Genomic DNA, 21,869 nt, shown 5'->3' on the forward strand with positions numbered 1-21,869 from the left:
AGAAGGAGACTCCACAACCTCTCTGGGCAGCCTGTTCCAGTGCTCTGTCACCCTCACTGTTAAGAAATTTTTCCTTAAGTTCCTATGGAATTTTTGATGTTTCAGTTTCCGGCCATTTCCTCTAGTCCTATCAGTGGCCACCACTGAAAAGAGACCATGACCGTCCTCTGCACTCCCTCCCTTGAGGTATTTATATACACTGATTAGATCCCCTCTCAGCCTTCTCTTCTCCAGGCTGAACAGGCCCAGCTCCCTCAGCCTCTCCTCATAGGGCAGATGTTCCAGGCCCCTGATCATCCTTGTAGCCCTGCGCTGGACTCTCTCCAGCAGCTCCACATCCCTCTTGTACTGTGGAGCCCAGAACTGGACACAGTACTCCAGATGCGGCCTCACCAGGGCTGAGTAGAGGGGCAGGATCACCTCCCTCGACCTGCTGGAGACGCTCTTCTTAATGCAGCCCAGGATCCCATTGGCCTTTTTGGCCACGAGGGCACACTGCTGCCTCATGGTCAACTTGTCGTCCACCATGACACCCAGGTCTTTCTCTGCAGAGCTGCTCTCCACAAGCTCGGTCCCCAGCCTGTACTGGTGTCTGGGGTTATTCCTCCCCAGGTGCAAGTAAAGTACTTGCAAAGTAAAGTACTTGCAAGTAAAAAGAATGGGAACTCTGCCCTGAACATTATAACTGTATATAATGCAGTCTGCATTACTGCAGGGGGAAAAAACCTCAACTCGGGCATTTTAGATTAATGAAAACTTTTCAGTGTAAACTATGTACTTCATCTCTGCATTGGAAAAGGGAGCTCATGATACTCCTTTTGGGGATTTGAGACAGTAAAGTCATTAATATTTGTTGTAATTTGTGAAACACTGTGATTGATGATAGCAAAAGAAAAGCTTATAAGGAAATTAATAATTCTCTTCAGAGCTTTGAAGAATTTATACTACTGAATAAAACATGAGGCTGCAAACTGAAGAATAAGGAGAAAACAACACTGAACATGAAGTGAACCCCTGTGTCCTATGAGGCAGTGCTTGTGGAAAAGTCGTACAGGACTGTGCCATTAGGAACTGCCATATGATGCCTACGCCAGAGGCATATGGAATGCCATTTTAATCAGCTGTTTGCAGTTTGATATTCCCTAACTTTTGTTTGCACGCTTCTTGACATGGCTGTAGCATTTTCTGCTCTTCTCAGCATGAGAGTGGATTAGAAAAGTATTGGTGGCTGATTTTTCATGATAATTTCTTTGCCTTTGTGGGCTTTGTCTGTTACTCTCCCCTTGCTTATATAATCCTCTACTGAGTTGAGGGATTGGAAGGGGTTGGTATATTGCTCCCAACTGTCTCCCTGTATCAGTGGGAAAACTTTGTGCTTGTGGATTTGCGGGCAGTGTCTTCAAACCATTTCAGCTGAATGCACAGGAACCAGGATTTTATAGAGCTTTAAACCCAAATAAACTTTTGCAGCTTTGCTGACTTTGGGTCAAAACTTAGATTACCCTTTCTTTTTTCCCAGCATTTTTTCAGACTTTTTCAAAATATTCATAGACTTTTCTGCAGGTATGAATGCTTTGCCACTTTTAGATATAAACGCAAAAAATCGTGAATATAAAAACATTACAGAGATGCAATTTTGATGCTTCTAGTTCTTAACAATATTTATATTCCTTAGGAGTAAATATTTTCATTTATTTTGACAGCGTCAGTATAATGATCAGTGTCACTAACTGAATGTTTTTTCCACTCATTTCAGCGGTACATTTTAATAGAAATGGTATCTGGTAAGCATGGAGCGATTTTGTTTGTGAAGCTGCGGTAGCCACTTGGGGTGGCACCCCAGGAGCCCCTTCTTTCCTTCAGTGTGGTATATGCACTTCATATGTAACTCTCAGATTGTACAAGAAAGGAAGCTTTTAAGAGAATGTTTTCCATTTCCTTTCTCTCTCCTCTCTCCTATTTTTTCTTGTTTCTTGTGTGACTACCCGGAAGAGGCAGAAAAGAATGTCAGAAACAACATAATGATGTAAAGGGCGGATGGAAATAGATTGTGCTGGATGTGCAGTATCAATATTGACATAGCTTAGCCATGAGGAAGCCTGAAGCAGATGTTTTGTTTTCTGTACAATTTTTTTCTTTGCACACATACACACTTCTCGTAGCAGAAACACTAGGTGCTGTTCAGTATATCTTTTGGTGCATTCCTCTGGGGAAAAGAATTTATGAATTGAAGTTTTGTTGCCTCTTCCTAAAAAGCAGCCTGCATCTTCTCTCTGCAGTATCAGTGTGTGCCATCAGTGCAGACTTGCTGTGTACTGAATTTAAAATACATCATCTAGTTATTGTAAATGTAACTATGCTACTGCAAGCACTGTGGAAGGCTTCTTATGGAAATTACCTTCTGATTCCCAAGCCCTTCAATGAGCTTGAATACACTGTATTCTTCAGTGAAGACCAAGGAAAAAAGTTAGGATTTTTTTTTAGTGTTCTGCACACCAGTATAGAGCTTATTAAATGAAGTTAAGTTCAGCTGGGAAACTGCAATGCTGGGGGAAATTGCAGTCCTGGAGTTTATCCTTGAGAAGCTGCTTCTACACTGTACTGTGTGGCTGTGTTCATAATATACCATACTTTATTCGTAAATGTGATTTACTATGGCAGATTAAGCTATGGCAGATTAAGCTTATCCTTATATTCTTAGTATATTATTATATACTATATGTATATGAATACATACATTTATATATTTATATGTATATTATTAGTAGAGGAGGCCCATCTAGCATGTACTTAAGGGAGTACTTTTTTGGTTTAAGTAGTTTAGTATTTTTCATGCCTCAGAGAGGAGGCTGAGGAACCTGCCTTTCAGTGTGACAGGAGATCAATGCTGGGGCTAAAATAGAATGCAGGACTCCCAAACCCAACCTCTTTCTGCTTTGCAAATGTTACTGCAAAGCCAAAAACAGACTGCACTTCACGGGAGGCCCATGCAGAAAATAGCAGCCTGCTACTTCTGCCAGGTACTCTGTTATGGACATAGCAAAGACCTGTGTAGCAGTTGCAGAGGCTGCTCAAAACCAATGTTCATGTCCATATCATATGAACATTTGGGTTTATGATTTTGTGATGATTTATGATTATGGTGATTTTATTCTGCTCAAAGTACAAAACCAAATAAGCACCAAAATGTTACAGCAGATTGCTTTAAAACAACATGAAAGCTCCAAAATTGAGCACTGAAAAGATATAAAATCTGAGGATTAAAATTGGCAACCCTACACATATCTACACATGTGGTGTGATAGAAACTGTAATTATACACTGATATGCTACTTCCTCTGCAGAGTGATTTTAATGTCTGCTGTGGATGGTGTTCAAAAGATGAATTTAGGACTGCATAGTTTATATGTGCTTGTCAGGACTCTTGCCTTAATTTGTAAATTGAAAGATGAAAGATTTGGGAAGTGAAGGACAGGAGATAATTGCAAAGATATCCTCTATGTTTCTGTTCTACGCTGGTCATGTGTGATACTAAGTCATTTAAACCAAACTTTTTAAAGACATAGTTATCTGCTGACTTGCCTGAATGCATCTATGTTGTAATCGAGCTGCAACTTGAGTCAAAATAAGTGATCAAAATATTAGATGTTCTGTGAAGAGAAGTCAGCAACATGTTTTTCTTCAGCCTTCTACGTATAAAATGGAACAATATGAGCAATGGTTGATATCACCATGTCTTGTGAAGATAAGCTCATTAACATGTAAAAAGCACACAAATATAAGATATAAGAACTGCTGAAGAACAGATCATGGCAACCTTAAATTACATAAATGACGGGATTAATATCCTTTTTTTCCTTTACCCACCCCAAATTGAGTGCTTTTCATAAGAACAGCAAGAAGGTTCTTCTTGGTTGTGCCGTTCAAGTTGCTAATTTTCCCTAACTGGAAATCTATGTAATGAGCATGATTAGGAAAAAATGATCTATGTAAGTGAGGCCAAGAAGGCAGAACTGGGATTTGAGGTGTCCTAGAGATTGTAATCCCTCAGCCTGGTCTATGTTCAGTGACTAGTTTATAGAATTGCGCTAATGGGAAAATAAAAGGTGAAAATTTCTTGAGAGAAAAATTCTCCTCGGCACTCACCAGGCAGAATAGGAATGTTGGCAGAAGGTGTACAGTAACAGAATTAAAGGAGGGCACCCGTTGAATTCTCAGGCAGGAAATGAGCTTTTCAGGGAAGGCTATTTTCAGGTTTCCTTGGATCATGCAATCTTGGTGCAAGAATACATTTTTGCATGCTTCCTTATATGCCTTACAGAGTGAGTTACTCGATTTAAGGATATCCTTAATCTTCTGGCAGTTTTAGGAAGGCAGTTACCCAGAAGAAATATTTAAATGGTGAAATACACCTGAAATACCTAGATGAATGTTACATCCCACTATACAAACTTAGTACAAAGTCTCATTGCATATAAAAGGAATGTAAGACCTCTGCAGCATTTAATAATCAAATCTTCAGGGAAAAATTACATTCTAAGACCCTAAACAGCTAGCTCTTCTGCCATGTATATATGTTTCTTCAAGGCAAATGTTCCATATCTTTCTAGCCTTATCCCATGCCCCTTGAGGAGTACCCAGGGCTGACTTTCCGTATCCGTATGCAGAGTGGGAACAATTTATTCATGAAAGAACCAAGAGCAAGTTTGGTATTATTTCTGCATATGCTAATTAAATTTTTAATAACCCCAGATAAAAACCTCTTTCTCTCTGGTTTTAGCATCTCTCTTATGGCAATGGGAGCTTACATGTTGATGCAGCTTTCCAGCAAACCCTTTGGAGTGTAGCCCCAATCAGTTCAGGAAGTGAAGTTGCCCAAGGTAAGATTGGCTCAACTTAATTATTGAAATATTGATTTTAAAGGAAATACCTGAAAAATTCAACTCTTCTGCCAGTCTTCTGCCAAATGCGACTGAAATATGGGAATTGATTTCTCTTATTTGAATGTTAATTGACTAAATAAAAAAAAGTTCTAAAAATTGAGTAGAAAAATTACATTGAAAGCCAATTCCCTGAATTATAGACTGGAAAGCCAATTCAAATTTCATTTTACTAAAAGTATGTTAATATATTTTACTAAAGGTACGTTAATAACATTTACTTACTGTAGCTTATGCTCCCGCTTTAAATTATTATCTCTGATTGTTTTGAAGTGTGCAGGCATGGTCATGTGTTCCTGTGACTCACTGAGTAAAAAATGCTGTTAGGTTGAAGAAAAATCTGGTTCTTTAATCAACCCTCAATATTTGGAAAATGAATGTGAGATTGAACACCTTTTTGCATCAGCACATAACTTCTTGGATGTCATGAAATTTAGTAACCAAACTGAAGATAAATTATATCTGAATGGAGGAATAGGAATATAAGGCTAAATTTAAATTTGTTAATATTTGCAGAATGGTTGAGGCCTTCATATGCAAAGTACCAATGTATAGGATCACCTAACACCAGGATGCCTGCTCTTAATCAAAAATTTCCTTTAGAAGTATAGTAATAAGAGTTCTCAGACTTTTACTATTCTACTTCTGTGGAAAGAAAAACATGTCAGTTAAGCTTAATGACTTCGAAGTAAAAATAATAGATAAATAATCCATAAAATGAGCTGGGATATTGAAAGTAGCTTGTTAATACAAAATAGTTCCTTTTTGTATGCATTTTTGCAAAATATTTTTAGGTAGAAGTTGATTTACTGTTTTAGTCAAAATGGAATTTGAGGGCTATGTCAAGTAATCCTGCACTTCAGATCTATATTGGCTCCATATGCAAATTAATATGTTAATTAAAATGCCCCTCCGAATCAAAATCAGTAATTTAAAGGTGAAAAATTCAGTTCTGAAATTAGGATAAATATTATCTGATATGATTTCAAAGGTTTTTAAAAAGTTTTTCGTGAATATATGGTAGCATCAAAATAAAACTTATGAAATATGTATATGAACACATTTCTGAATGCTGGATCTTAAGCAATGGCTTTCTCTCTCTTCAGCTAAAGTTTTGCTTCAGACTACTGTTCTAACAATACTTTAAGAACATGATTTTGATGTAACGAAACCTGCTCAAATTAGTAATTTAATATTAAGTGATTCTAGGAAGAAGGAAGGACTTTAGAAACTACCTTTTTGCAACGTTAAAAATTCATTCAGCTCGTCAGATTAAAAAATATCATTCAATTGCGCGGAAAATCTACCAGGTGTTAGTACTGTTAAGTTACTAGATTATAAAGCAATATAGGTAGGAAAATATATTCAATTTCTTTGTAATATCACATCTCTGTTTCAAAGAGGCTGATGTGAAATTGAAGTTCATATTTTCACTGATGAGAGTTGTAGAAATATTTTTACTTGCATTTGCATGTCCTTGTCCCAAATATTGTGAAGCTACAGATGTGTTCTGTCCTTTTGTTTGTGGACATGGATTTTATTTGTACATTAACTGGAACCCTTAACTTCTAAAATAAAAAACAAAACTGTGTGGGTGAGATTAAAGAGAAATAAAAAGCGTTTCCCACTTTATCCATTGTAACTTGGGAGACAAGTACCTGCCTTCTGTTTTCAGCTGGATCAGTCTCTCCGAGCTGCACGAACTCTACAGTCCCACCTCATTCCAGTGAAATGTCCATCCCGGGTATCCTCTGCAGAGGGGCTGAAGATGTGGTTCCTGCTCTCCTCAGCAACATCTTTTCTAAGACATTTTCACTTTCTCCCCTTTCCTAGACGTTGACATGAAGCTTGTCTCTGTTGACATGGGCAGATGGCTTCCAGGGGAATGAGTCATCTCCCTGCTTTTCTCTGGGCTCACACTCAATACAGTAGCTCTCTGCTTACAGGAATACAAAGCACCAACAGCAAACAATTAAATAAAACTGATGTGTTTTATTGCATCTTGAACTGTAGTTTTGTATGGTGCTATTTTCAGATAAGCACACTTGATTTTCTTCCTTTTTTTCAAGGCTATCTGATAGGAGGAGATGTTCTGAGGTTATTGCATGGCCACATGGATGAATGCTTGACAGTCCCTTCTGGTGAACATGGAGAAGAGCAAAGAAGGTGGGTTTTGTGGCTTAGAATAAAGTAATAATGAATTTCACGGAGTCACTGTTGAATGTCATTAGCAGCAAAAATTTTTGAAATTTATCATAACGAACTCTATCTCTCATAACAGCGAATGTTGCTGAAATTGGCTTTGGACATGAGTCTTCTGTGCTTTCCTCTTGATGTTGTTTAAGTCTGCTTTCAATTACAGCTGTAAAAGCAATAGTGCTTATTGGAAGTGGACTTGGTACACCAACATGAGAAAAAATGCACTAATTTGTTGGAGAACACTGAACAAAATGGAATTGAACCTTGTTTTTCTTATCGTTAAATCAAATCTAGAAGAATAAGCTTCTCCGATCTTTTCTTCTATTATAGAATCATAGAATACTTAAAGTTGGAAGGGACCTCATTATGCTAACAGCTGGGTTGTGATGGCACACTTAAAGTGGCTAATCTGGATTATTAATCTCAGGTGTACCTCACCTGGGAGTACAGCACTAAATTTATAATTATTTTCATGGTTGAAGGACTCCACGAATGGAAGCAGAAAAGTGCTGACAGCTCTCAATGTGTCTTTTCTCTCTCAGTTAACTAATAAATGCAAAATGGTGATAAGCCTGGCACTGAAAGCAGCATGTCTCAGTGGAGCCATTACATGGGTGAATCAAATATAAAATAAAATCGAAGTCCTGTTCACTTGCTCAAATAAAATATATCCTAAGCCCTGAAGCAGTAAGATGGATCAGCAGTATGATGGAAGAGTCAGATGTACTCCAATTTGAAAATAGTTACATGATAATGTTGATTTTGGAATACTTTATTTATTTTGACACTTCCAAATTTCCACAAGAGAGAATGTGCTATTTTGGTTTCCATGTGGAATTTTCTCAGTATGCTAACAGAAATATGTTTTCATTCTATGCCTTTTAAAAGAGTGCACTCCTAAAATACGTAGATAGTGAATTTTTGTGTGTAAATACTAGGGGAAGAAACTAGAGCTGTTTCACCTGAAGTTTTTTTTTTTTCTTTTTTTTTTTTGTACAGCTACTATTATTTCCTGACTCTTTCTTATTTCTGATCTAGAAAAGAATTTTTAAATAGAGAAGTTATGTCAAACTGTGAAAAACTTAAAATGTGATCAATTTACATTTTGGTCACTACATAATAGACTAATTAGATCTTGGAATTTATTGCTGCTGTTACTATCCTCATCCCTGAAAGTGGCACAGGGAATAAGATGATAAATAGAATTATACCAGTGTTTTCTCATATTTCAATTTAAATCTTGTGACATTCCCATTAAATGCAATATAATTGCGAAATTGTAGGATGATCAAGCACTTCATTAATGAATTTAGAGCATAGCGTGACAGTATATAGAAAACGCCATGCAGGACTGTTAAGTTGCCCAGTAAGAAAAAAGAAGTAACTTGGTTTGTGTGGGTATTCACACGATTCATCTTTGCATCATATCACAAACAGAAGTAAAGAACAGGACTCATTTCTCAAACTGTAGACCAGTGCTTTAAACAAAGTAGACAATTCTTTCTTTTAATGCAATGTCTACATCTTTCCCTACCCATCTAACAACACTAGTACACAAGAAGTAGCATATCATTAACAAATAGTATCTATATCTCTGGCTATGATCTTTTGACATTTTCTTGTAGAGCAGGAGCTTTATTTGCTGCAGTATGCAGCAAGCATAAGCTTGGTCTTTTGGTTCATATTCTCCTTTGCTGTTCTTCTTTTGATTTCTTCTTTTGATTTTCTGACAAATTTGTGCAATTTTTACTTATGCCTCTAACATATAATTTGAGATTATTTTTATGGTGTTAGATATAATCATTCCATTATTTCCACATTTTCTGCTAAATTATTTATTTCTTAAAATTTATTAATTTCTTAGAAACTATTTCTATTCATTAGTCTGAATCTCTGTCCAATCCAGTGTCTAAAATGAGGATTTCTAGCTTTTGGGTTTTGAGATGTGTGCATACAATATTTTGATGGGTGGTGTTTAGCTGGTGGAATTATATTTTAAAAAATATGGGTAGTTTTGACAGGTGGAAAATTTTAAGCCCAGTTTTTTAGTCTTTCATTTTTAAGTTCCCTCACTTCGGCATATAAGACATGCTAAAGGTTTGATATACTTGGATTATAATAATTCCATCTTCTTTTTAGTGGCTTTTGAAATAGCCTGATGGTGGGTGACTGTGGCAGTGCCTGGGTTGTTTTGTGTCAGGAGCTGTCTGAAGAGCAGCTCTGCTCTGCAGAATGACAGTGTAGAAGAGCTCAGAGAAGTTCCCCATCTACTATGACTCACTAATGTCTGTATCTCAGCTGCTTTTCTGCCAGTACCTTCTCTTGTGCCTTCTCAAATAAGTAAAAGATCAGACAGTCCTAAAATAACAGCTTTATCCTGTACTGTCACCCGTTATCTACTGCTGGGAATGAGTACGTTATTTTGATGGGAAGAATCCTCCTAGGCATCTTTTAAAAACAACCTCTTTCCACATTTTGAGGGCATTGATACAGTTACATAAATTTGAGTGTAACAGCGTTCCAAAGATTAGCAGGAGTCCTAAACAAAACACACGTTGTGTATAACATGATACCTGCTTAGACTTAAAATCTTTTTAGTGCAGAGCGCCTTTTTGTACTATCGTAGCACAGCATTTAGCACAGTGGGAGCTGCAATACGCCGGCAATGCAGATGCTGAACACGTATGACAGCTTCCTCTGAGGAAAGGTTGTCTCAATCTCTCCTGGAAGAGGCCCAGGGCAGTGGCAGAAATAATCCTATAAAGAGCTGATCCCTTTCTCTTCTGTGCCCTGTGATTTGTTCCGAACACGCTCTGCATCTCCTCGGTTCGTTGCCAATGCCTGTGTTGCCCAACGTGCTCCCTAAGGAACTGCGCTACCCCGATTGCTAAAAGGGAGGGCGCAATCGCTGCATTTTTGGAAGAGGGACTTGGATTTTGGTGGTAGTGAGATGCACTGGGAATATGGCCAGATTGAGGACCACGGTTTGCCACAGGCGCAAGCAGGTACTTGTGGAAGGTGAGAGGCTGTCGAGGAGGGGGATTTGGTTCTCTCCCACCAAGGTGGTCAATCTGCAGCACGGCTGGACCTGAGGCAGCTCCCCTCAGACTGCACATCGCCTAGATGTATCGCTGAGGAAATTCAAGTCCTCTCTGATCTCTGATAAACTCCCTTTTGTGTCATCGTGTTTGGCTCATGATGGCCCCCCAGAACATTTTTAAGGGGTCACAGCCAGTATCACTGAGGTGTAAATACTTCAAGACAACATCAAGGATTTGTGGAGTGGAGGCGGAGAGGGCTGATGTAAACAGATCCTTGCAGCAGCGACTCAAAAACTATTAAAATAAGATTTTATTGTCTGGACTCTTTTTTTTTTTTTTTTTCAGAAGACCCAGCTGGAATCAGAGACTTTAAATACCAATTCTGTGAGCTATATTGGCATGTGTACCACAGAGCGGTCACTAGGCTGGTGGGCTATAATCCCCTCATGCGCATTTCTACTTGGAGGCCATGTTTAAGATTTGCTCCGAACATGCTAGACTTCAATTAGTCTGTAATTAAAAAAAATCAGCTGGAAGCAGTGCAAGCAGAGAGATTTATGTGCTAATATGTTGTTTATCATGTAAATGTTTATTATGTATTATCTTCTACTGGAGAAAAAAAGTTAAGGATGGTGTTTTTTAAAATCACAGACAGGCTGTGCCTGAGCCTGGTAGTTGTCATTCACTCTGACTCTACAAACAGAAAAGAACAGAGATAATGTTACATTTGTGTGATTTCATTGATGTAAATATGGCATACTGCACCTTCTAATTAGATACGTGCTTGCTTGTGTACATGGACAATGGACTTTCTTACTTTGTACATTTTTTTCTTGAATTGAAAGGATTGTGTTTCCTTCCCTAACACTTTCCTCATTTTGAACACAATAAAATTCTTAGCTGCTCTGAAGACTTTTTCTTGAGAACTGTATGTAATTACCTGCCATAATATTTAATTCACTGTTTGCACTAAGGGCAGTTCGAAATGCTATGTTCTTTCAATTTGGCATCTTTTCCTTTTGACATTGTGACACTTTAATTTCTTATCCTTTGCAGAGTTTAGCTTTTAGTCTTCGTTTGTGAATTTGTAACATCAAGGGAATGAGTAAAGTTTTTGTATTGATTTTGGCAGTTGGTATTTAGAGCAGGTATGCACCGAAGTGCTGCTGTGTAATTGCTACTTATTGTCTCTCACTTTAATTAAAAGCTGTGCGAGATAATGCTCACACAGAATTCAGGCTATGCAATGAAGATTTAAAAAGTCATGCCATTTAAAAAGTCAGCTGGTGTTTTCCAGATAGTATAGAGTCAGTCAACATTTGCTCATTTTTTTACTGTACAATGAATTAGAAATCATTGTACGGTTTTCATTTTGTTGTAGAATGCAGAATATATAATTTTTATTTTACTGTAAAATGTTACCGATTTATTACTACAGCACTTTATATTGCTATAGAACAGTTTTTCATTTACTTTTTTCCTTAAAAGCTGCTAAAAAGCTAATAGCAGAAACCTTACTGATCCTGCAGATCAGGCCATTCTGTCTAGAATGGTAACATGTGTTCTAGATGTGGCCTTACTGAGAGTGGGCTCTATTATATCCAGGAAATATGTGACATGCAAAAATGTGAAAATTTTCACCTGCAGGGAAGAAATAGAAAAGAGGAAGCTGAAGCTGAAAGGGGTTCAGTAATATTCTTTTATAAATAAATTTGTAATATCCGTGAGGTTCTTTGCTCGTTTCTAATATAACTGGCTTTCAAATTAAAAACAGAACAGCTTTGCTGGTCATTGAAATGAATGGAACAATTTATTTTAGGAGAACACAAAAACTCTACACAGCAGATTATTACAGAGCAAGTAAATAAATTGCACTATAGCATTAGTATTTACAGTGCATTTTGAATATCTTAATTTAAAATAGATTTGAAGTAGATCACTGAGGTTACTCTTTGAGTTTTGTACAGGATTTCCTAGAAAATACAGGACATGTTTGCAGTAAGAATCAATTCAGAGTCAAATCTTTGCTAGCTTGTAGTATGATGTGTAGTGTAATCACCCTTTCTTCTTATATAATGCTTCATGGCAAGGCATGTGATTTGAAAGTAACAGGAAGATTAACTGTGGTTTTTGCTGCTTCTAGTTTCTCTGGAGGCATTTTATCTAGTTTTGATCTGTGTAGACAGAATAACTCTGGCTTAAAAAATGGGTTTCCTTCTGGTGATCCCAATCCAGTTTTTGAAATAAGAGCTGTAACTTGAACTTTGAGGTATTTTTTTTGGATTTGTTTATCCAAATCCAGGCACTATATTTTTATGCTGTTTTGTTTATCCCCCTCCTAAACAAAATGATAAATTAAGTGTGTATTTATCTATATATAAAAAGTCAGAAGTTTAGATAAGACATTCATATTTATGACGCCCTGATTCCTTCCCAGATTCCAAATTTATTCCGTTGTTCCTTTGCTGTGGAACACTTCTTGAGTGGAAAAAAAACATTGACAGCAACAAAATGCTATCGGTTGCCTCATTTAATACCCTCTATTAGTCCATGAATTTCATTGATATGATAGCCCACTTTTTACTCAACTGTTCCGTAATAAGAATGTACATTCAATAACGATTCTTCCAGAGTTTCAGTATGCAGTAGTCTATGTAATTTGACATTTTCTTCATCTTATCAATGTGATTCTATAGTAACTCCTTGATAGGCTAAAAGAATTGTAGGTTATTCACATGTCATTAAAATATGTTTTATTTGCCCTAGTAATATCAGAGTCTTCTAACGATTTAGTGTTTGTTTCAGGGAAGGATTAAAGTGTTATGAACCATGGTTGTTTTTGGTCACTGAACTGTTGTCAATACTGTATAAGGAGAAATGAGCCATAGCCTATGGAATAATGTTTTCCTACAAAGCAAAAACAAAGGATGATTGTCTAAGCAATTTCAGAATAGTTTACTACTTGCATTTCAATGGAAGGAGTTCAAATGAACTTGTGATTTCTTCTACAAAATGAAAAGTTATATGACAGCATATGAATTTACTCAGCTTTTCCAGAGTGATGGCTAGTATACATGCTGCTCTCTTATGGTAAGAGTACGGTAAGTTGCCCTTCAGTGCAGAAGAGATGAAATAACTTCAGTTTGAAGCTTTTTTTTCTTTACCATATTGTTCATAGAGAAGAGAAAGTCTAGCTAAAGGTGCCCAAGCTTTTGCCATGTGCTAGTGCCAGTCTGGTTTTTGTAGTATGGATCTTCCATCCTCTCCTTCCAAAATCTTGCTGCTCTGTCTTTGGCCCCAACCTCTGGACTTCTGCTTTTGCTTCCTAGCTAGTTTCCCTGTCACTGCTTTTCCTGAGGCTTTGCTACACCCTAAAGCGCTGTCACCATTTTTTTTTGCATTTACTCTCTGCTGCTGTCACGTCCATTTATAGGGAAATGAAAGAAACAATCCTAGGATCTTTTCTCTCTCTCTTCTCTCTCTCTCTTTTTTTTTCCTTTCTATTTCTTTCCCAAAATTTTCTCTTACATTATGAAAGACCAGTAACTCCATCTTCAAGGAACAGAGAGATGAAATAAGGAATGTACAGTTGCATAAAAGAAAGCAAAGTGGCCAGTGAGAAACCATTCTTTGATGTTCACTGGTAATGTTTTTAAGCATTAAAATCACACTGATTCAACTGCTACATATCATGCAAAGCTAGCTTCAGAAGAGTGCTCAGGCTGAGAAACAAGTGACAGCTTCTAAGTTTCCAATGGAAAAAAGAATTTTATTCCTGAAAGATGACAATGTATCGATTTAAAAATGAAACATTCTAATTAATTTTAGTCTTTGCTTCCACCTGATTTGTTACATATTTTCAGTGCCTCGAGAATTGTTTAATATAACCGTTAAATATTGTATTGAATGAATAGAAGAAATCCAAGTGCATTTGTGTCAGCTAGCTTCATATTGAAATAAGACAGGATGTAATCAGAATGTTTTGACTATAAGAAATGTGTGATATTGAATCTGTTATTGTTTAGGTGTTGCAACAGCAACCTAATCTGTTAGTTGCAAAACAAGAGCTTAAACAAATGTCTGAATAAAAGAGGGAGTGTGTGAATAGAGCAGTAGCTGAATATAAGATCATTTATTATTTGCATGCCACTGTGCTAATGAAGGTTATTTCAAGCAAAAAATAAGATTTAACTTGAATTTTGATCTAGGAGAGAAAATACAAGAGAGTTACTAATGCTTGTCAGCAGCTGCTAGTGCAATAAGTGTTGCAGTAAACTATTCAGATAATAAGTGGAAAAAATACAAAGTTTAAAATCAACTATTACAAGAGGAGAACTACATACAGGTCTATAACTGCTTTTTGGTAGACGAAGCACATCTTAGCGGTTCTCTTTATGCATGGGTCTTTAATATTCAGCATAACAGATTCTATAAATGTAGTGAGGAGGGATTATTTTGTATTTTGATTTTTTTTCCCAATATAACTTAAGTCTTCTTTCATTTACAACGTGAAGGAGTATTTTTGTTATTTTGTTGTTGTTGTTGTTGCTAAACCTTTACCATTTTCTTTTTTGCCTCTATTTTTACATAGGATTAATATATTTAGTGTCTTACAAAATGGATTTTAGCACCTTTATAGCACATATTTGTATTTATCATATTTTTGCACATATTTGGCATATTTTTTATATTTCTATCAATATGGAGATGTACAGGTTAATTCATTTTTTCTTTTGGGTTTGAGCCACTTATTTCAATGTGGGAAAAAAAAGGAAAAACAGTTTTTGAGACTTGGTTGTTTTTTAAAAGCATTCAGGTTTATAAGATGTATATGTACATCTTGGATGTATACAAGAAACAAGAAGGGGTAATTGCATATGAAAGTTTGGAAGTGGGAAAGTGTTAACACCTGAGATGCCTGAAACATCTGAGATGTTTATCAGTGTGTTTTGTGAAACCTTTGGTGCTATGATAAGGTAATAAAATACAATGACAAATAGGTGAATGTTCTTAATTCATTGTAGCAAAATGGTTGAGTTATTCTTAATAAAATGAACTCTGAGAAAACACTACCTTTCTTGTGAGTGGGATGCCATGGTCACAGATCTGTATGCTCATTTAATATTTATTTACTGTTAGAACCTAGAAATACTGTAATGGTCAGTGTTTCTTTCCCTTCTTGAATCTCTGTTCTTAAAAGCAGTACGAGAAAGATACTAAGTGAAAAATATTACTTTGTAACAAAAGATGCAAAAGACAATTAAAATGAAATTTGAAAATGGGAAGGTTTAATTGAAAAGAACAGATATTCAATATGATGTCTTTAGGAATATAACAGTTACAATAACTGTTTTGTCTCTCTCTAGGTAAGAGATGCAATTAAATAAATATGAGGAATACTTCCTTGGGACAGAGCTGAACCTTTAGTGTGTGCCTTTGCTTGATTTTCAGAACTGTCCACTATGAAGGTGGTGCTGTGTCCATTCACGCCCGTTCCCTTTGGCGACTAGAGACTCTAAGAGTTGCGTAAGTAAAATCGCTTTCAGCGGAGGCGTCAGTTTAACTGGGGACTTGTGGTTCGACAGCAGTGTTCCTATAAAACAGGATTTGATAATACTAAACCTTCTGAAAAAGCACTTCACGCTACTTTCAAGAAAACAACTCTCTTCCCATAGAGAATTTGCCTTAGTATTCTAGTTTATGTGTGTGTTTTTTTTTATTATTATTTACTTTTTTTCCTGTAGCGGTTAGAGCCACCAGTGAATTGAATGTTTACCTTTTTTTATGCACATTTTAAACATATTTTTTAAAAAACAATCGCCTATTGGAATGGCCTGCCATGGCATAGCTGATGCTGTTGAGTAGGTGATGTGGATCCTACACAAAAATTGTAGAAAAGAATTTTAAGGCATTAAAAATGACTTTACAAGATGCTTTCAGCTTAAGAATCTTTCCGGAGTGAGTGTATGTTTTGGCATTTTTACTGTCCTGCAGGATTGTGCTAAGAGTATTTCTCAGTTATTGCTCAACTACTTTTAGTGTTTTCTATTTCTTAGTGTCCAAGTGAAGCAGCCTACTGGGGCCGAATACACTAAAAATTGAATGAGACCAGGGGAAAGCAAAGCCTTGCATCTACTGTATTATGAAAGGTGCAGGATTGATGTGTTTTGGTAGATGCAGCAATAAAATACCTGGGATTCGTGGCATGAAGTCTTAGTTGAATAACAGAAGAATTTTTGCTAGAACACTTATGATTTAGATGGGCCATTGTGAAGTGTACTGACTTCACTTTATGGAAATGGAAAAAATAAATGTATTGCTAAGATATAAAACTTTCATATTTCCTTCCTCCCTGTTACCCCCTTATCACAGAAGAGAATATTTCATTTACAAAAGAAAATAGTTAAGGGGAATAAAAAGCATTCAGTAACTAAGAAGCTTTAGAAGTTTAGGTAGTGAAGTGTAACAAATCCTGCTACAAAAGAGAAGATGAGCATTGCTCTTGCATTTTAAAAAGATCCTTCAAATTGTTTTTGCATACTTTGCATATAATATGGCTAACACTGAAGAAGAAATGCTTAAACAAATGAATGTTTGCATTAAACAGGCTAGTTCTTCAATCTGCTACATGTATTTGACTGGGAAAATGAAAATGATATAAACCTGCATTTGTAAACCTTTGTTCATTTCTGTCATTTTAATAATTATCTATGCATATATACAAAACATAAGGGCATAAGGACTTTGTTTTAGAAGCTTTTTGCCTGGAATTATTTTAAATGCAAATGGAAAGATGCACTAATAAAAAGTTCTAATATGGGTATGAGTTTATTACCAGGTTCATTTGAAAGGGATTTATTTGTATTCCATTGATATTATTTGAACATTTATTGATAATATGGACTATTTCAAGCCACAACATAACTGCCATTATGCTTGACATTTTGGAAACAAAAGCATAAGGGTCGAGTATGTGTATTTATTTTGGAAATGCAAACTTAAAAAGATGTTTTACTGAAGAAAGCTTTGTGAAGAATCAGTGAAAATTCTCAGCCAGGGCAGTTTTCCAATCTAAGGAAAGTTTAGGACAGTTTCTGTCCAAGCCATGGATATGAAATGTCATCATTATGCAGATTTGTCTTCAGAAGTTAATCAGCAGGGTCAGAAGTAATGACTTTTCCAGAGCTCAGTTTGAGGGAAGAAGTTAAAAGCTTGCAGTTTCTATATTTTGGTTAGAGGAGCTCTTAGGAAGATTATATGGGGAATTTTTGCTTCTCTTCCTTCAGTTCCTCCCCTAAAATGAGGAACTGCCTAATTGTTTTTAAAATTAATTTTTTGAATCATCCATCTAGACTGTTAAGTTAGAATTTAGCCATACATGGAAACTATTCCAATTAGTTGGCAAAATACTGTTCTTTTCAATATATTTGCTAATAATTAAATTGCAGATTTGTTAAAGGCTTTTTCTATGACCTCTCTTAGGTGGAGTGGCAGCCACATTAGATGGGGACAGCCGTTCAGACTAAGACACATAACGACGGGGAAATATCTGAGCCTCCTGGATGACAGAAGTCTTCTTCTTACCGACAAAGAGCAAGCAGATGTAAAATCTACAGCATTCTGTTTTCGGTCTTCCAAGGTATGGAATCAGAGCAGTAGTAATATAACTAATAATTCTTATGTTATCTTTAACAAGAAAGATCTAGTTTTTGGAGTCTTTCAACCTTTTTGCTGTTTTTATTCATTTATTTTTTTAAATAAATTATTCAGTATAATTCATATACACAGAACTTGTTTTATCATATTTGCATTGAATAGTGTTGTCTGACTGATTGTTTTTTGCTGTTTTCCCATTTTTGCACAGTCTCCTAGTTTCTTATGTATTTTTCTAATTAACTAGTACTTTACTGCTTTATCTGTGTTGGCTGAGATAGAAAGCATTAATAATATTACAGAATCAGATTTTTTTTTAATTAGATCTTTACTATGTTCTAATTTACATTTACCATAGTTTGAATTATACATTAGGCATTTTCCTTTGAGTCTTTCAATAAGCACTTCAAATTAAAAAATATACTTTATATAGTGGGTTTAGAATAATACAATGATAAACTCATTAATAACCTTGATTTTTACTCTTTTCAATGGCAGCATTATATTGCTGAGAATTTTCCAGTAAAAGTATTTTTATATTTATCTTTTAAAATATATATTAATAAACTGATAAATATTTCAATAACCTTTCTTTAGCTATTACTTTATGTGTTTTTAATTATTTCCATTGTATGCATGGTGTGATAAGTAATAGTTATTACTTAGAAGCATAGTTATACTTCTGAAAGGAGTTACATAGACTTGTGCACTCTGAAAAATTAAGATGATAATAGAAGACTCAGAGTCTTTTTTTAATGATTGGAAAAGTTATGAAGATACTCAAATATTTCAGGACAATGCAATAAAATGAGTTGGGAAGTTGCTGTTGCTGTTGATATGTATCTGAGTGGTTTACTTCTGGTTTGAAGTGAAAAGGTAAAGAGAATTCATACACCGATTCTCAGGATTGGAGTCTTCAGCTGAGATTGCCCCAGAGACAGTAGAAAAATATACTGTCCTCTATTATCATTTAGTCCAAAAATATATGAAGACAAGAGTTGTTTATGATACGGACAGTGTCAGTAATCTGTTGTCAATACAGAAAAGACAGGCAGTCGCTATTTTCTAAGAAGCATAGACAAATGAGCATGTGTGTGGTGTTCTGGAGATGGAACAATGTTTTGTTTAAAATTTCTTCCTTTTTTCAACCTATATCTTTTGATTTAGCTGTTTCCAACCCCACTATATTCTGTGAACAGCAGAGATGAAAGATTATGGAGCAGATCAGCATGTAGAAGGGCAATCACTTCTGGAAGTAACACGTAATCAAATATTGATTCAAATAGTAGTTAATTCTTAAAGTAACATCACAGTATTTAAAGAGATATAAGTTTATCAGCATTTTTCAGATGATGAGAAAATAATCTTACTGACATTTAAATATGGATTTCCAAGGAAAATGGCAATTTGGAAGATCATATTTGATGTAAGTTTTCTGAATATCAAACCTCATTTTAACTGAAGATTCATTTGGAAGAAATTATGGAGAGACCATGGAGTGTCTCATTTGCCTTTCATTACAGAGGATGATCCATTTTGCTGTTCAGAACTTCTTAAAAGAGTGTCAGTTTTCCCTGACAAAAAGACAGTAGATCAGCAGATTTATTTGGATAGAGTCGTTAAGAATTTTAGGTGCCTCCCCTGTCTAAGAGCATTGAATACATACAGCAAAAGTAATAGCCCTACTAGAAAGATTTCTGTAGGTGAAACAAGCAACTTCAGAGGTGTCTCTTCTTCCAACCATGTATGGAAGAACTATGTAACCTCTTAGTTGTGTGGTAGTTAGTCCAAAGGGATTATGCCTGGAGAAGAGGGAGTCCCCGGTCTGCTCTTTTAGCACCTGAGCATTTGCAGTGGGAGTATGTCAGGACCAGCAGCCAGATATTTCCTTAGGTAACAGCAATTATAATCCCTTTCCCTCACAGTCATAATTTTTGCTTTCACTACCTTAGAAGTGCAGAGAGATCCCACTTCTTGTGCTAATTTCAATTAGGAAAAAACAGATATGGTGAAATAATACCCTTATTTGCACTGCTAGTAGATTGATTTGATGCTTCAAGTGTCAGTTCCTTGGGGCATATGAATAGATTAGAATATCAACTTTCAGTTAGAAAAAGAAACATTTTTCATGTTTGCCAAGAAAATATTGAAAATATATCCCCTGTGTAACTTGAAGATTTAGAAGCAAATTTAAGTTTGTAGTTTTGTAGTATTGTAGTTTTTAACCTCAATATTTGCAAAGGCTTTACTCATTTTGAATGCAGTAGCTTGCCAGCGTTGCATTTAAAATTTAAGTGCAAGAAAACTAAAATGCTTCCATTTTTCATCACATAGCATTTATGACCAAATAGTTTTCTTGGGTGCTTGGAGTAATAAGAGTGCATGTGTTTGGGTGTATCTATATATATCTCTATATACATACATATATAGAAATATAAATGTATATATATATATAATTTTTTTACATGAATGAATTATATTTCATAGTTATTTTATTTCTATATTTATTTTTACATAAATGAGTTATAGGTATCTGCTCTTACATGGTAAAATTCTTTAAATTTCTCAATTCAATAAATAAATATGAAAGCTTAAAAAATCACAAGGCAGTGTTCAGAAAACACTGATATTCTGAAGAGTTAGCACTATTATTTCTGCAAGTTTGGCTTTGGTTACTATGTGTTATCCTCGTAACTAGAATTGTGTCAGGATTATATTAGTCTTTGAAGCATTTTGAATTCAGGAGAGTTTTTTTCTTTTTTTCTTTTCTAACTCATAGTCTCTCTTCATTCAGCTCAATATGTCTGCAGATATCTATAATATGAACCATGTGGTTCATATATAAATTTGATATTTATAGTGATTCAGTCCTGTATTATTTTTTGTTTTCGGCTTGTTTAATATTGATTATCTTTTTTGATAAAAAGCATTACTTTAATATAATTTTCCATTGAAAGAAAGTAATGTTCTTGGTTTAAAATTGGTTTTATTAATTGGTCTTGATTTTATTCTCTATAAAGTATATTCTTTATAAAGTCCTTTTTAAATAATGAAAGAAATGAAATAAAATTCCTTTGCCTGTATCTTTGTATCTCCATTTGGTTCTTAATAAAATTTCACTAAAAATATGGTAGCGTCATCTGAAAAAAAAAAAAAGCAGCCGTAGCTTTTTCCAGTCTGTGAGATCTGCTGGAATGTGAATGCTGAGTGTGCCACAGAAAGTAGAGGTTGGGTCAGATGACAAGAGATAGAATTGAAAGAAAAAGACTTCATCATTTTAATCCCTTTTGCGTGTTGAAACATAATGAAATAACACTTGTAAGGCTAGGCTTAATAGAATAGTTGCATTTAACATTAAGATAAAATCATATGAAACAACTTTGTCCATTTAGCTTACATAAAACCATGGAGGGGTCTGTATTCTTGTATGCCTGGAACAAAAGTTTGGCTTTATAACAAGGATTTCCTTATGTAGATAATACTGCATATTGTACAATAAAATTGTTTGATAGCAGTGCATTAATTGCAGTGCATTTTTTTTGTTGCTTTACATCACCGAAGTGCTTTAAAGACTGTTGCGAATGACAGTTTCTTATTTTCCAGTTTCTTGAATGGAGAATAGAGATTTTTGATCTTTATTTGTGTAGAAAAAAACACTTGTTTTGAGATTGTGACTAAGTTGAAAATACAACTGTAATTATTCTTTGTAAATATGCTATAGAAAACAGTGTAGCAAAAGTAGGCATGTAAGGCCTATATCTAACGACCAGTATTGAATTATAATACATGATTTTTTTTTTGCAGATTCTGATTTTGACTGAGTTCATGAACTTTTTTGTAGTAGCTAGTCCATTAGATGTATTGTTTCAACCTTCTGCTTCTCATCATGAATCCAGCATCCCATTTTATAAACAACCTCAGGTTCCTTTTCGCTCCCATAAATAGCTCAATGTCCTAAAGCTCCCAAAAGAAATCTTTTACACTCATGGCCCCCACACCATGACTGAGCTTTCCATTCTTTTGCTTCTACTTAAAT

The 21,869-nt window shown here is 35.4% G+C and overlaps 1 protein-coding gene across 1 annotated transcript in view; it reads left to right on the forward strand.

Annotated features, from left to right (window-relative positions):
* The window catches only part of RYR2 (ryanodine receptor 2), a 362,813-nt gene that overhangs the window by 166,855 nt on the left and 174,089 nt on the right, over positions 1 to 21,869 (forward strand). The window contains exons 7-10 of the mRNA XM_088522870.1: positions 4,781 to 4,880; positions 7,010 to 7,106; positions 15,632 to 15,706; positions 17,663 to 17,819. Coding sequence (XP_088378996.1) covers positions 4,781 to 4,880; positions 7,010 to 7,106; positions 15,632 to 15,706; positions 17,663 to 17,819 — 429 coding nt within the window. The remainder of the gene's footprint in view (positions 1 to 4,780; positions 4,881 to 7,009; positions 7,107 to 15,631; positions 15,707 to 17,662; positions 17,820 to 21,869) is intronic.

Source organism: Tinamus guttatus, unplaced genomic scaffold (genome assembly GCF_059628265.1).
Source record: "Tinamus guttatus ecotype Peru unplaced genomic scaffold, ASM5962826v1 Tinamus_guttatus_pri_ptg000011l, whole genome shotgun sequence".
Taxonomy (NCBI): domain Eukaryota; kingdom Metazoa; phylum Chordata; class Aves; order Tinamiformes; family Tinamidae; genus Tinamus; species Tinamus guttatus.